The sequence below is a fragment of the Carcharhinus amblyrhynchos genome, chromosome 7 (assembly GCF_965287045.1).
Source record: "Carcharhinus amblyrhynchos chromosome 7, sCarAmb.v2.hapA, whole genome shotgun sequence".
Classification (NCBI taxonomy): domain Eukaryota; kingdom Metazoa; phylum Chordata; class Chondrichthyes; order Carcharhiniformes; family Carcharhinidae; genus Carcharhinus; species Carcharhinus amblyrhynchos.
In genome coordinates, this window is record NC_137330.1 from 45,829,061 (window position 1) to 45,844,251 (window position 15,191).

At 43.4% G+C, this 15,191-nt stretch overlaps 1 protein-coding gene across 1 annotated transcript in view; it reads left to right on the forward strand.

The window, feature by feature from the left end:
* Positions 1 to 15,191, forward strand: part of hs1bp3 (HCLS1 binding protein 3) — a 93,278-nt gene that overhangs the window by 18,999 nt on the left and 59,088 nt on the right. Inside the window, 2 exon segments of the mRNA XM_080192227.1 lie at positions 7,169 to 7,376; positions 11,066 to 11,267. Coding sequence (XP_080048353.1) covers positions 7,169 to 7,376; positions 11,066 to 11,267 — 410 coding nt within the window.

A 15,191-nucleotide genomic window follows, 5' to 3' on the forward strand; every position in this document is an offset into this window, starting at 1 on the left:
CTATAAGGAGATCTTTCTTGGTGCTCAGCAGAAATTTATTCCGATGGTCAAAAAGGACTGTAGGACGAGAGGTAATAAGCCGTGGATAACGAAGGAGGTGAAGGAAAGTGTTAAATTAAAAGCGGAGGCGTTTAGAGTAGTGGGCGAGAAGAGGATTGGGAGAGGTTTAAATGTCAACGAAGATTGACAAAAGTTGATGAAGAAGGGTAGGAGAAACTATGAAGCTGGGCCAGCGCTTAATATAAAAAAGGATAGCAAGAGTTTTTATAAATATATAAAAAGGAAGAGGCTGGCTAGGGTGAACGTTGGACCCTTAGAGGATGAGAGGGTAGGGGATGGGGAAATGGCTGAGGTCTTGAATAACTTTTTTGTTTCGGTCTTCATGGAGGAAGATGTGAATAATTTGCCAGGTGATGGAAAGGTGGTAGGACTGGAGGGTCTCAATGACATTATTGTTACTAGAGAGGCGGTGCTCGACAGACTGGAGGGGCTGATTGTGGACAAGTCCCCAGGACCGGATGGAATGCATCCGAGGGTTCTGAAAGAAATGGCGGAGGTGATAGTGGATGCCTTGGTGGTTATTTTCCAAACGTCGCTGGATTCTGGGGAAGTGCCGGAAGATTGGAAAGCGGCTAATGTTACGCCGTTGTTTAAGAAGGGTGGCAGGCAAAAGGCAGGGAATTATAGGCCGGTTAGTTTAACGTCTGTTGTAGGTAAAATGTTAGAATCCGTCATCAAGGAGGAAATAGTGAGGCATCTTGAGGGGAATTGCTTGATAGAGCAGATGCAGCACTGTTTCATTAAGGGGAAGTCGTGTCTGACAAATTTATTGGAGTTCTATGAGGATGTGGATAGGGGAGAGCCGGTGGATGTGGTCTTTCTTGATTTTCAGAAGGCGTTTGACAAGGTACCTCACAAGAGGTTATTGCAGAAGGTAAGAGGGCATGGAGTTGGGGGTAGGGTGTTAGCGTGGATAGAGGATTGGTTGTCAAATAAGAGGCAGAGAGTGGGGGTTAATGGGTGCTATTCGGATTGGCGGTTGGTGACTAGTGGAGTGCCCCAGGGGTCGGTGCTGGGGCCTCAGCTATTTACCATTTATATAGATGATCTGGAGGAGGGAACCGAGTGTATGGTGTCGAAATTTGCTGATGACACCAAGATTGGTGGAACAGCAAATTGTGCGGAGGGTGTGGAGAGTCTGCAGAAGGATCTAGATAGGCTGGGCGAATGGGCCAGGAACTGGCAAATGGAATTTAACGTTGGTAAGTGCGAGGTGGTCCACTTTGGTAGGAACAATGATAGGAAACACTATTACTTACGTGGCAAAAAACTGCAGCATGCAACGGTGCAGAGGGACCTCGGGGTCCTTGTGCATGAGTCGCAAAAACCCAGCCTGCAGGTACAACAGGTGGTCAGGAAGGTGAATGGGATGCTGGCCTTCATAAGCGAGGGGGATTGAATATAAAAGTAGGGAGGTCTTGCTGCGGCTGTATAGGGCATTGGTGAGGCCGCAGCTGGAGTACTGTGTGCAGTTTTGGGCGCCGTACTTACGCAAGGATATTTTGGCCTTGGAGGGAGTGCAGAGGAGGTTTACTAGGCTGATACCGGAGTTGAGGGGGTTGAGCTATGAGGAGAGGGTGAATAAGCTAGGCTTGTACTCGTTAGAGTTTAGAAGAATGAGGGGAGATCTCATTGAGACATATAAGATGATGAATGGGATGGATAGGATAGAGGTGGAGAGACTCTTCCCACTCAGAGAGGACAGTAGGACTAGGGGGCACAGCCTCAAGGTAAAGGGGGGGCTGTTTAGAACGGAGTTGAGGAGGAACTTCTTCACTCAAAGGGTGGTGCATCTCTGCCCGTTGAGGTGGTGGAGGCTGCCTCGTTAAATATTTTTAAGACGCGGGTTGATGGGTTTTTGATAAGAGAGGGGATTAAGGGTTATGGGGAGAGGGCGGGAATGTGGAACTGAGCCACAACAGATCAGCCATGATCTTATTGAATGGCGGGGCAGGCTCGAAGGGCTAGATGGCCTACTCCTGCTCCTATTTCTTACATTCTTATGTCTCTTCATCCTGGCCAGGCACAGTGTTGCAATGGCTAGATGTGGTGCTGCAGAACTTTGACTCTGACAAAGTCGCAGGACATTTGAAAAGATAAGCCCTGGGAATGGGAGAGTAGTGGCCCCCAGCAGGGAGATTGCAATGACGGGACGAAAAGGCCAAGGGAAAGAGAGGATCCTGGAGCTCCAACGTCATGGAAGGGAGAATGCACGAGCATAAAGGGGGCCTTCAGAGTGAGGCTCCACCCCGCACTAGTTGAATTAAAGTGCAAATGTCATTTTTCCCCATTCTGGCTCCCACCAGCCTAAAACTTGAGGCTGGTTGGGATAAGGCAGCTTAAAGGTCTGAATAGGTGAATGGGTGAGTTTCCCACCTGAGGCCCAATGAAATTACTTATGGGTTTGGTGGGTGGGTTCCAGGATTTGGGGGGGTGGGGGTGTCATGCCATCCGTTACGCTACCCCCTCTCTTTGTCCCCCCCACTACCACTTCAGAACCTGCCTTGGAGAGCAAAAGATTCTGTCCCCTTTTTTATACAATGATAGCAACGTAGTTATATAGTGCCTTTTAATGTAAAGCATCTCAAGGTGCTTCAGTTTAAGCAACAAATTGGAAATATAATTTGAAAATGGCCTTTCATACCTTCCGGCACATTCTACCGACCAGTTAGTTCATGGCTGCTGTGCATGTTGCCTGCTATTTCCTTTAGTTCCCTCAAGATCCTTCCTGAACAGCATTCTATTGATCTTGAAAAGCTCAATTGACTCAGCATTTTCGCCCCAGCACTCGAGGTTTTCATTTGCTTTTGTGTGAAAGGTTGCTTTGTGAATTTACTCTTGGATAATCAGGTGCTAATTCTGAGATTATGCCTCTAACCTGAATTCTCCCATTCTCTCTGTACTCTACCGAAGTCCTGTATTAGCCATCTTGATTAATTTATCTTTTAATCTTTGAAACTCCAGGGAATGCAACTCAAATTCACTTTTACTGTCCTCTAAATTAAGTCTTGATATTGTTCTGGTGAATCTGCATTATATTTCTTCTAAGGCCATTCTATTTTACCAGAGGTGCAAAGTGCTCCAGGAAAGGTTTGACTAATTTGCAATTGAAATATAACCTTGTCACTTTTGTATTCAAGTTCTCTCTCACGTCCCTTCCCTCCCCATATGACAGACAATATTCCACAAATCCTCTTTAGTTACTTTTGTACTGATGTATTAGATATTCATGATGTTTAAGCAAAGTACCTAGATCTTTTGAGGCAAAATGCAGCAGATGCAGGAATGTGAAACAAAATCAAAAAATGCTGGAAAATCTCAGCAGGTCTGACAGCATCTGTGGAGAGAGAATAGAGCCAATTTTTTTGTCAGCTCTGGTGGAGGGTCACCCGGACTTGAAACATTGGCTCTATTCTCTCTCCACGTGTTTCAAGTCCGGATGACCCTCTGTCAGAGCTGACAAAACATTAGCTCTATTCTCTCTCCACAGATGTTGTCAGACCTGCTGAGATTTTCCAGCATTTTCTGTTTTTGTATCTAAATCATCATGTTCCTCGCAATATCTCATTATTTGAAAAATATTCTTCCTCAAACCCAAACTGGGTGACCTCACAATTCCACCGACCACATCTTTGCTCAGTCATAATTTGTATTTGTAACTTCCTGGTGCTGTGGGCTAATTTAAACTGCTAATTCTCATGTCTTCCTCTTTTATTTTTGTTGCAGTCCACATATGTCTGAAATATTCTGCTTTGTACTTTGTAGATTGTAACCTCTGCTCAGAATATATCTGACACTTTGGGCAGGATATTTTAGCCATGCTCATCCTGAAACCACAAAATCCGACCCAAGCTCAGTGGACCATTCCCAGGGTCCATGGCGAGCGGAATGGGAAAATTTGCCTCATTAAATCTAGTACGTGTGCCATCAAGGTAAAATACTCCCATATTGTATTTGGTTTGCATTAATATAGCGGGTGTCATGATTTAAGGAAACCATTAGATGGCACCAAACATCAGTTTTTGTGCTCGCATGCTGGAAACTTGGCATAAATAATCTGTACATTTCTGAGCTCCCAACTACATAGAATATTGTAGCACTGAGGGAAATACAGAAAAGATTTACAAACTTTTTACAGGATTGAGAAGATACAGTTACCAAGAGAGGTTGAGTTATCTGTGGCTCTTTTGTTTGGAAAGAGAAGACATAAAAAGAATTTTTAAAATTATGAAGCAGATTATTCAGATGAGTTTGGAGAAACTGGTGTCCAGAATGAGAAGGAGTATAAAGATTTGGACCCGATAAAGAATTTGGCAGTAATTTGAGCCATGGGAATGGGGAACTTGCTTTCACATGGGAGTGGTTGAAGCAGATGAGTTTGGTTCCTGGGCAATATAGGGAAATGAGCTCTGAGTGGAGATGAGGTTTGGGTGGAGAATAAACACCAGCAGAGAGCTGTCGGGCCAAGTGATCAGTTTGTGCTGCAGAGTCTGTGTAGCCCAGAGAGGGTGCTATGGACCACAAAGTGGTGGTGGGGGCGGGGAGGTGGGAAAGAAAAAATTGAGTTGAGTCACAGTTTTGGGCCTTGAGTTTGAGAGCAGAGGGCAGGGGAGAGAGGGAAAGGCCATTGAGAATTGCCAGAGGTCACAGCAGTGAGGCTAATGCTTCAAAAGAACTGGCATTGCAAAAGGGCAGCTGTAGTCAGTGTTGATGGATGACTGCCAGACAAAACATAGTTTCAGGGTGAAGAAAATGGGAAGTTCAAACAGGTCAGCAGCTGAAACCTGACCAGTAGTACTGCTTGGAGCAACAATGCCTGAAGAGGAACTTCCAAGAACATTTCAAAACACATAAGATTGTGCAAAGATGTGTGTTCCACTCCACCCGATCATAGTTTTCCATTTAATTACTTCTCCCTTTCTGCCTTCCCCTTTGCACTTGCTCAAAACCTGTTGCACTTCTAACATTTTCCCCATTCTAGCTAAAGATCACTGAGCTGAAACATTGGGTAGGAATTTACTTTCCCCTGCCGGCAGGTTTGAAGGTTGGGGGAGACTTGTGAAATCCAGTGGGCAGCCTTCCTGTTTACTAGATGGCTGTCCCGAGATGTCATAGTTTAAATGGAAAACTGTGAGGGACAGGGGATGCGTCGGCTGCCCGTCCACTCTTGAGCGTATTGGGGCTCAATTGATGACCACTTATGGCCCTGGTTTCAGGTATGGTATCCACGGTGGAAGGAGGCCCATGCCGCATGGGAAATCTGGCAGCTTTAGCCGTGTGGGTTGGTGTCAGCCAGGGGGAGGAGGGGGCAGAGGATGATCTCTTTTGAGCCCCAGGGACCATCAGGGCCGAATACCCCCATCAGATCAGTTTCCCGTCCGTTAACCCCTTCTTCCCCCACCCCAAACAGTTGTCACCTTGAACCCAATCACCCCCATTGCTGAGATTCCTGATTCCCACACATGGGCGCCTTTGTGTGGTGGGACTGCCGCTCCAGCCTGGTACTGCTGGGACCACAGAGCTGCTGGTTGTTTGATTTGGTCAGTAGCTCTCTCAGGTGGATTTCCTCCTGAGATATGGGTGGAGGTTTCACCTTGGAGCAATTAATGCTGCTGTTGGCATTAAATTACCAGAGAGCAGCTGTCACGGTGGTGAGCGGGCTTTGCCCCACTGACCTTTCAGCTGAAGATGGTGGAGGGAGAGTGTGGGAAGTACGCTGTCTGCAAAACTCAGCCCAGTGACTCTGGTTTCTCTCTCCGCAGATGCCACCGGTCCTGCTGAGTATTTTCTCCAGTTTCTGTTTTTAACTTCCTGCTTCTTTGCTTTAATATTCATTTTATTCTTGAGCCTGTTTCTGAATCACAATCTCTGATTAGCTTTACATATGGATTGTTGGGGTAATCCATGTGATTTGTCATTATTTTTTACAGCGATGTGCTAATTCTAGATATGTTTTTCCACCAATTCTCTAGTTTTAGAGCATTAATGCCAAAAAACAAAGGTTTCTGTCCTTCTGAATTTGTTTTGAAGATTGGTGAGCAGGTATCAATGTGAGCATGGTTATTTTTGAGGCCCATGTTGCATAATTGGTAGTTCTGTTTGGTTAGCTAATGTTTGATATCATACATTTTGTTAAAAATCCTGCGTGTTTCAGCATGCCAACAATAACTGGTTCTAGATGAAGTGTTTTTCCTGCTATCTTGAGTTTGGATAGTGCTGTAGATGAGGAAACCCCTCTTTTCTGAAATAAAACCAGTGAGATATTAGTAGTGGATTTGGTTGTTAACTTGTCCATCTACTTGCTAAGAACCAGTTGCCATTTCTTTGGTTCATGAGCAGATGGGCCAGTATTAGTCCAATCCTTTCTCTTGGCTGAAACTCACTCCCTAACAGCACTGTGGGTTTATCTACACCAGGTAGACTGCAACAGTTCAAGAAGGCACCTAGCTCATCACCACCTTAACAACAATTGGGGATAAGAATCCAATTCTGGCCTTCCCAGCAACACCACCTTCACATGGAGGATTAAATAAAACTTATTGTATATAGAATTGAAAATAATGTTTAATTTTGATTTATTATTGTCACATGTATATTCCTCAGAGGGAGGAGTTGGAGTTTGGGGGATAGGGATTGTGGAGAGGAGCCGGGTTGCCTTGTTGCCTGAACATGTGCTGGCAAACGTGTAGAAACTGCTATTAAAAAAAGAAGTTTAAAAATATTTAAAGTTTACAGCAGTTCTAACAAAGCTTCGTAATAGTTTAAAAATATTTTAAGAACTTAGAAAAAACACTGACTTGTTCTCCTGAGGACTGACCTCAAGGGTCATCTCTTTACCTAACGCTGTCAGTGGGGTTGTGGATTCAGTAGCAATGCTGGAAGACCTTGGTGCCTGTCCCAACAGCAGGCTCAGCCTCAGGAAGACCAGGAAGCTTTTGCTGCAGCCTATAATCAAAATCAGGCATTTTTTGGGGGGGGGGGGCACAGTCAGTGGTGAATGCCTCAGCTTCACTGCTGATTGGAAAATCTAGGCCGATTATGTCAGTTAAATGCTTATTGGTGTAAGATGTTGAAATTTGGAAAGTAAGTTTGTTTTTCTTTATTTCAGGTATCCAAGAAGTACAGTGAGATTGATGATCTGTATCAGAAACTGAATGCCCAGTATCCGAAGACAAACATGCCCCCCATGCCTAGAAAAGTTTTATTTGTAGGAGAAACTGATATAAAAGAAAGAAGAGTGATTTTTGATGAAATCTTCAGATTTATTGCCAAGGATGCAACCCTAACATCAAGTCCTGAGTTGATGGACTTTTTAGGTAATTACTTCAGTCTTGGAAGAGATTTGTGAGGTGCTTGGTGGAAGGCTATGCTTATTTGTGCCACAACACCAGTGAGAGCACGTCCTGCACATGCACAGTTGCAGTCAGTGTTAGAGCATCACATGGCATGCAAGTTGGTTTGACGCAGACTAACAACAAAGTTCAAGTTACCCATTTTTAAGTCTGTGCATTTGTTAACCAATTGCAAGCTCTTGTGTCTTGTCCACCTTTTCACTTAGTGACTCTTCCCTCTGCAAAAGCTGCTTCAAGTGATTCGGTAAATAATAAAGTTATATAATCAGACAATTTCAGTAAATGCAATTCTCAACTTCCAACGTGGAGAATTGATTATATATTTTCCTTTAGGACACTCTATGAAGAAAATCAATTTTAAAAATTGGCTGATGTATTTTAAAATATTTTTAAAAAAAATCTCATTCCACAATGTAGAACAAAGAAATGGAGTCGCATTATGTAGTAATTGAGCTCCCCGAGCTGTATAGGAAGATTTAGCACACTGGATGTAGCCAAAGGAGGGCTTTAACATCCAATTCAATATCTAAGTCAATCAACAGCAAGGATGTACAAACTAGATGTGTGGATCAAAAGTGTTGTCACATTGTTTTAAATGAGACATAAATGCCTACCACCAACCAGAAAGGCATCAGGAGCAGTTGTGCGTGCGTTGTTGGCCACAGTGTCAGCTGAACACAGTGTACGACGCATTAAAATCACAGTCGTCTTTGGAAGGCTAGCAGTGTAGGTGCTGGGGAAGTTAGGTTTGGGAACTTTGACATTTTCTGGTTACTTTTGATCTGATTCTTCACTGCACCTTTACAGCTGATTTTTGTTTTTGACCCAAGCAGCTTGTGTGGGACAGGGGAGTAGAAAGTGAGCATTTGGATCTGGAATGATGCTAAAGTTGCAACTGGAACATCAATTCAATGTAGAGTGATATCCTCTATCATTCAAGTTTGGAGATTTTCTCTGTTTGAAATACATTGAACATAAAACAAGTTTGGATTTAATTTTTGTTGGAGGGGGGCAGGGAGAAGATGTAAGAATTGAAAAAGGGTTGATAAATGTATATACATTTGATGGGGACACCTGTTAGAAGCAGTACAATGATAACGAGCAACACATCTATATTTTTGGTGTGTGTATATATTATGGACATCTTCAAGATCTTGTCAGCAAAATTTTGAATTGTTATTCTAACAGCTGGAACAGACAGACCAAGTTTGGTTCCTTTGGCAATTATGCAGTTGTTGTGGATTAGCCAGCAAGCAAGCAATGTGTGAGGCAGTGGAATTGATTCATGCCCTGACTAACCTTTCGAAGCACTTCATAATGATGGATGTCAGAGCCACCGGCCGATAGTCATTAAGGCACACTGTCTGGTTTTTCTTAAGTACCAGGATGATGGTCATTTTCTTGAAGCAGATAGGAACCTCAGGTTGCAATAAAGAGAGGTTGAAGATGTCTGTGACCACCTCTGCCAGCTGACCTGTGCAGAATCTAAGTGCACGCCTGGGTACTCCGTCCGGGTCAGTTGTTTTCTGTGGGTTGACCAGAAAGCTGCTCTGACGTCTGAAATGGTGACCCCAGATACAGAGTCCATCCAGGGCTTCAACGGTGGAGGGCATGCTGTCGCTGACCTCTTGCTCAAAACTGGTGTAGAATGCATTGAGCTCATCAAGGAGGGGTGCTTTGGAACCAGTGATTTTATATGCCTTCATCTTGTTACATCTTGCAGACTTTGCCATATTTGGCAGGGGTCAGTGTGGCTAGCCTGGGATTCTAGCTTGGTCTGGTTTTGTCTTTTGGCATCTTTGATTCCTTAGATCGTATCTGGCTTTCTTGTATAGGACAGTGGTGCCTGACTTGAACACCTGGACTTCAGCAAGCAGTGGATATCCCTGTTCATCCATGGCTTCCGGGTGGGTATATGCTTCTTTGGCACACAGTTGTTCAGGCTGGTTGCAGGGTTTTTAAATACTGACCGGCCCACTGACTCCAAGCAGTCCCATTGGAGATCATCCAATTCCTCAGACCAACATTGCATGACTCTCTTTGATGGATTCTCCAGCTTCAGTTTTTGCTGTAAGCTGGGAGCAGAAACACAGACTTGTGGTCTGATTTGCCAACGCCTAGGAGGGTGATAGAGCAGTAGGCATGTTTGATATTTGTGTAGTAGTAGTCTAGGATATTTGGGCCTCTGGTGAAGCAGGAGATGTGTTGGTGGTAACTTGGTAGTATGCTCTTGAACTTGGCCTGATTGAAGTGGCCGGCCACGATGAACAAGGGCTCGGTATGTTCCGTCTTGAGGCTACTTGTAGGGATGTATATTTCATCCAACGCGATCTTCATGTCTGCATGGGGTGAGATGTAAACTGTCATCAGGATAAAGGAAGTGAACTCCCGCAGAAGGTAGTAGGGGTGCCATTTAGCGTCAGGTATTCTAGGTCTGGGGAGCAGAAATTTGCCAGTGTTGTTATGTCTAGGTACCACGAGGTGTTGAGTAGGAAGCAGACCCCACCTCCCCTAGCCTTGCCTGAGGCCGCTATATGGTCTGTTTGATGGATTGAGAAGCCCTCAGGTTGTAGGGCACTGTCCAGTGAAGCAGGAATGAGCTATGTCTCCGTGAAACAGAATACACAGCAGTCAGAGCTAAAGATGTAATGGACATAAGACAAAGAGAATGTTAATGGCAGCATTAAGGACTAAAGGAGGGCTGAACATATAAGATAGCAGAATTTTTTTTATCCATTCATGAGATGTGGGCATTACTGGCAGAGGAGACTGCATTGGGAGCAGTGAATACAGTAGACCTAGGTTTAAATCCCACCATAGCAGATGGTGAAATTGGAATCTAATAAAAATCTGGAAATGGAAGTCTAATCTTTATCAAGAAACCATTGCCAATCATCATTAATGAACTAGAGGGATCTTAATGTCCTTCAGGAAGGCAAATCTGTCATCCTTACCTGGCCTATGTGTGACTCTGGATGCAGTGCAACATGGTTGACCTTTAAAATGCACTCAGTTCAAGGGTAATTAGGGATGGGCAATAAATGCTGGCCCAACCAGTGGCCCCCCAGAAATTAGTGCACAAATCCATTATCATATGAGGATTAAATTCTCAATTTACTAACGTGAATTGAGGCTAAGGTTTATTTTAAATCCTAATTATTAAGACAATTTATATGTGGGTTAATAATCTTGTAATCCAAATCAATTTATCTTCAACTTTTGGAGGGGTTAAGTTTTGTAAATTGGACAAACCTGAACTTTGCCAGGGTGTAGCTGGAACATGAGGGAAGGGAAAAGCTTGGGACTGGAGATTGGGGAATTGAGTTAGAAGTGAATTTTGGAGTCCAACGTACACAGAAGAACAACTGCCCCTATTTCACCTGTCCTTAAATGAAGTTGGAGGAATAAACAATGAGCTTCAACAATAGCTCACACATTGGAACAAGTTGTAGAATATCTTTGTTTAAACTTTTATTTTCTTCTTTCTTAGATGTGCGCATTATTACTTTGTGCAGAGTGTGATAGGGTTTCCAGTATGTTCAAGATAATATGTCGAAATGTCTGCTTAAAATTAGACTTTTCTTTAGTTGCTGGCATTTGATATTTAGTTTGCCAGTCGTAGAAAAAAAAATTAACTTTTTTTCTCGATTTAGGTGCAAAAACTAAGGACCTTGGTGATTTGAAATGTAAAACTAAGAATGTGGCAGATGAGGAATTGCAAGAAGATGAAGGAGAGTCTGGAGATTTCTTCAACCAAGACACTTTTAAAGATAGTGGAATATTGACGTCATCAAAATCCTTTACCCCTACAGTAGAGAAGTCGATAGAAACTTCTGATCCGTTGGGCATTACTAGGTAAAGTGACTTTTTTTAAAATGAGAAATGACTGAATCCACTGTGTTTTGCTTTGTTGATATTTGCAATATCGTTATTTGGATGAGGTAGTGTACATGATTGAAAGTAACATGAATCTTAATTATTTTCCAACAACATTGTGTATAACACTTGAATGATTAAAATGTGGGCATTTTTGAAAAAAGGGGCATTTACTGAGTTTTTTGCTATATATAGTGTACATTGGTGTTCTTTGACCATACGTTAAACCAAAAATTCCCTGTTCCAGAGATGGCATTTCTCAAAATGCTTTAGTTGCCAACAATGAGTATCATTCCTTATTGACTTGATTTCAATATAGCAGAACTTACCTGTTAGCCATGGGTAACAGAACAAGCTGGGATCTCTATAACAAACCTGCTAGTTTATGCTCCATAGAGTTCCAATATATTTTTTAGTCTGATGATTCTTTGAAACTTCAAAGAACAATCAGAGATCATTCAGCTTCTTGAAAGAGCTCTCCCAGCTTTTCCCCATAGACCTTTTCAAGGACGTGTCCAGTTGTCTTGTGGAACTTCCTCTGGAATCCTATTCAATCACTCATTCAGGTGCTTAATTCCATATATTAACATCCTCTGTGTGAAGAAATTTCTCCTTGATTACCTTCTCATATTATTCTAAATCTATGACCAATAGGAGTAAGGAAGGTAGGGAGAAACGATATATGCCTAATAGGATAGTGACAATGTTGCTCCCTGAAATCATCTTACATTTGAAACCGGATGAAGAATTTAGCTATTTTAGCTGATGTTGTACCACACCTATTTTGCAGAAATATGAAGCAATGAAAATATTAACTCCAGCTGCCCAATTTTAAGGTTCTTCTAATGTTTTCAGTTGTTAACTAGGTTTTGATGTGACATTTTGATACTAAGTGTATGTCCTCTGCCCAGGACATGTTTAGTGGTTTTTGGCCATCAAGTTTTAACATTTCCTATTGGAAATGTTAGCATAATGTCTTTTGAGTGAACGTACCTGGAGATTTTTACGTTCATTCGTGGGATGTGGGTATCATTGGCAAAAACCAGCATTTATTGCCCATTCATATTTGGCCTTGACAAGGTGGTGCTGAGCTGTTTTCTTGGCCTGCTGCAGTCTAGGGGATGTAGATACATCCATAGTGGTGTTCGGTAAGAAGTTCCAGGATTTTGACCCAGTGACAGTGAAGGCAGAAGGAAAGAAGTGAGGAGACTTTTTTTTACCCAGCGGATGGTTGGTGCCTGGACCAAACTTCCTGAGAGGGTGGTGGAGGCAGGTTTGATTGAGGTTTTTAAAAGAGAATTGAATTGCTTTCTGAAAAGAGAATGTGCAAGGTTAAGGGGATAAGGCAGGGGAGTGGGATTATGTTTTTACAGCGTGCCAGTGCAGGTGCAATGGGCTGAGTGGCCTCCCTCTGCACTGTGAAGATTCTGTGACATTTCTGAATCAGCATGGTGTGTGACTTGGAGGAGAATTTCCAGGCAGTGATCTTCCCATGTGCCAACTGCTCTTGTTTTAGCTGCCAGAATTGAAGGTTTGGAAGGGGATATTGAAGAAACCTTGATGATTTGCTGCACTTTAGCATTCATGTATTCTAGCCCTCTCGACAAGTGCAGGGATGAACTTCTGAGGCTGAATAAGGCTCTGGTCAGATCCCATTTAGTGTATTGTGAGCAGTTTTGGGCCCCATATCTAAGGAAGGATGTGCTGGCCTTGGGAAGAGTCCAGAGAAATTTCACAAGAATGATCCCTGGAATGAAGAGCTTGTCATATGAGAAACGGTTGAGGACTCTGGGTCTGTATTCATTGGAGTTTAGAAGGATGAAGGGGGATCTTATTGAAACTTGCAGGATACTGCGAGGCCTGGGTAGAATGGATGTGAAGAGGGTGCTTCCACTAGTAAGAAAAACTAGAACCACAGGGCACAACCTCCAGCTAAAGGGATAATTTTTTAGGATGTGGGTATGCCGGCGTTGGACTGGCGTAAACACAGTAAAAAGTCTGACAACACCAGGTTTTAGTCCAGCCGATTTATTTGATAATAGACTCACAAGCTTTCGAGGTTTCCCTCTTCGTCAGGTGAATGGAGAGTTCTGGCCTCAGACAGAGCATATAAAGCACAGTTTAGAGATTACTGATTAGAATGCGAATCCTTACACCTAACCTGCTGTTCAAGACCTGAAGTGGCCGACAATGTGAGTGGAAGGAGCACTGATCACAGGTTAAAAAGATGTGTATTGTCTCCAGAAAGTACAGTAAGTGAGGTTTTGCAAACCCAGGCAAGTCACGGGGGTTACAGATAGTGCGACATGAACCCAAGATCCCTGTTGAGACCGTCCTCACGGGTAAGCATTCTCCAAGGCGGCCTTCACGACACACGACAGCGCAGAGTCGCTGAACAGAGACTGATAGCCAAGTTCCGCACACATGAGGACGGTCTCAACAGGGATCTTGGGTTCATGTCGCACTATCTGTAACCCCCGTGACTTGCCTGGGTTTGCAAAACCTCACTTACTGTACTGTCTGGAGACAATACACATCTCTGTAACCTGTGATCAGTGCTCCTTCCACTCACATTGTCGGCCACTTCAGGTCTTGAACAGCAGGTTAGGCGTAAGGATTCGCATTCTAATCAGTAATCTCTAAACTATCTGTGCTTTATATGCTCTGTCTGAGGCCAGAACTCTCCATTCACCTGACGAAGAGGGAAACCTCGAAAGCTTGTGAGTCTATTATCAAATAAATCGGTTGGACTAAAACCTGGTGTTGTCAGACTTTTTACTGATTCTTTAGAACAGAGATGAGGAAGAATTTCTTCAGCCAGAAAGTCGTGAATCTGTGGCACTATTTTCAGCAGAAGGCTGTAGGAGTTAGAACATTGAGTGTCTTTAAGACAGACATAAAAAGGTTCTTGATTAATAAGGGGATCAGGTGTTATGGGGGGGAAGGCAGGAGAATGGCGATGAGAAAAATATCAGCCATGATTGAAGGTGGAGCAGACTCGATGGGCTGAGTGGCCTAATTCTGCTCTTATGTCTTATGGTCAATGTCCCTGGTATACACTGCAGCCATGGTGCACTAGTAGTGAAGAGGGTGAATGTTAAACATAGAAACCCTACAGTGCAGATAGAGGCCATCTGGCCCATCAAGTCTGCACTGATCACAATCCCAATCTAGGCCCTATCCCCTTACCCCTACACATTTTACTCATTAATCCGTCTAACCTACGCATCTCAGGACACTAAAGGGCAATTTTAGCACGGCCAATCAACCTAACCCGCACATCTTTGGACTGTGGGAGGGAACAGGAGCACCCGGAGGAAACCCATACAGACACAACGAGAATGTACCAACTCCATACAGACAGTGACCCAAGCCGGGAATCAAACCCAGTGCTAACCACTGTGCTACCGTTTCGCCCAAACCGTAGTCGGCAGAATTGAAACCTGTGCGGGGAGACCCCAATGGATTTCTAGTCCATTGCCTTAACCACTTGGCCGCAACTACTTTAAGTTTAAGCTGAGAGATGACTTGCCAATCAAACAACATGTTTTGTCCTGGATGATGCCTTATAGAATTACATTGTCAGTACCATTTTTTTAAAGCTGCAACTGTATGGAATAATCCTTGGATACCATGTCACTTAGTTTAAATTTCAATATACTCTGACAACCGTGTCCAGTTAGAATTCCCTGCATTGTAAGTATCAAGCATCATAAAATCCTGTGTTGTGTTGGTCAGTAATTGGATCCATCCAAGTAGTTGTATACTATCTGTACCCTAATTTTCCTAAAAAGAACCTGAACTGTTTCTCACAGGATATTAATACCACATTTAGGATCCCCCCTTGGTTCATTTCCAATGCGTGGACTTATTTGGACAATCAGTTTCTGTTTGCTGTGACAT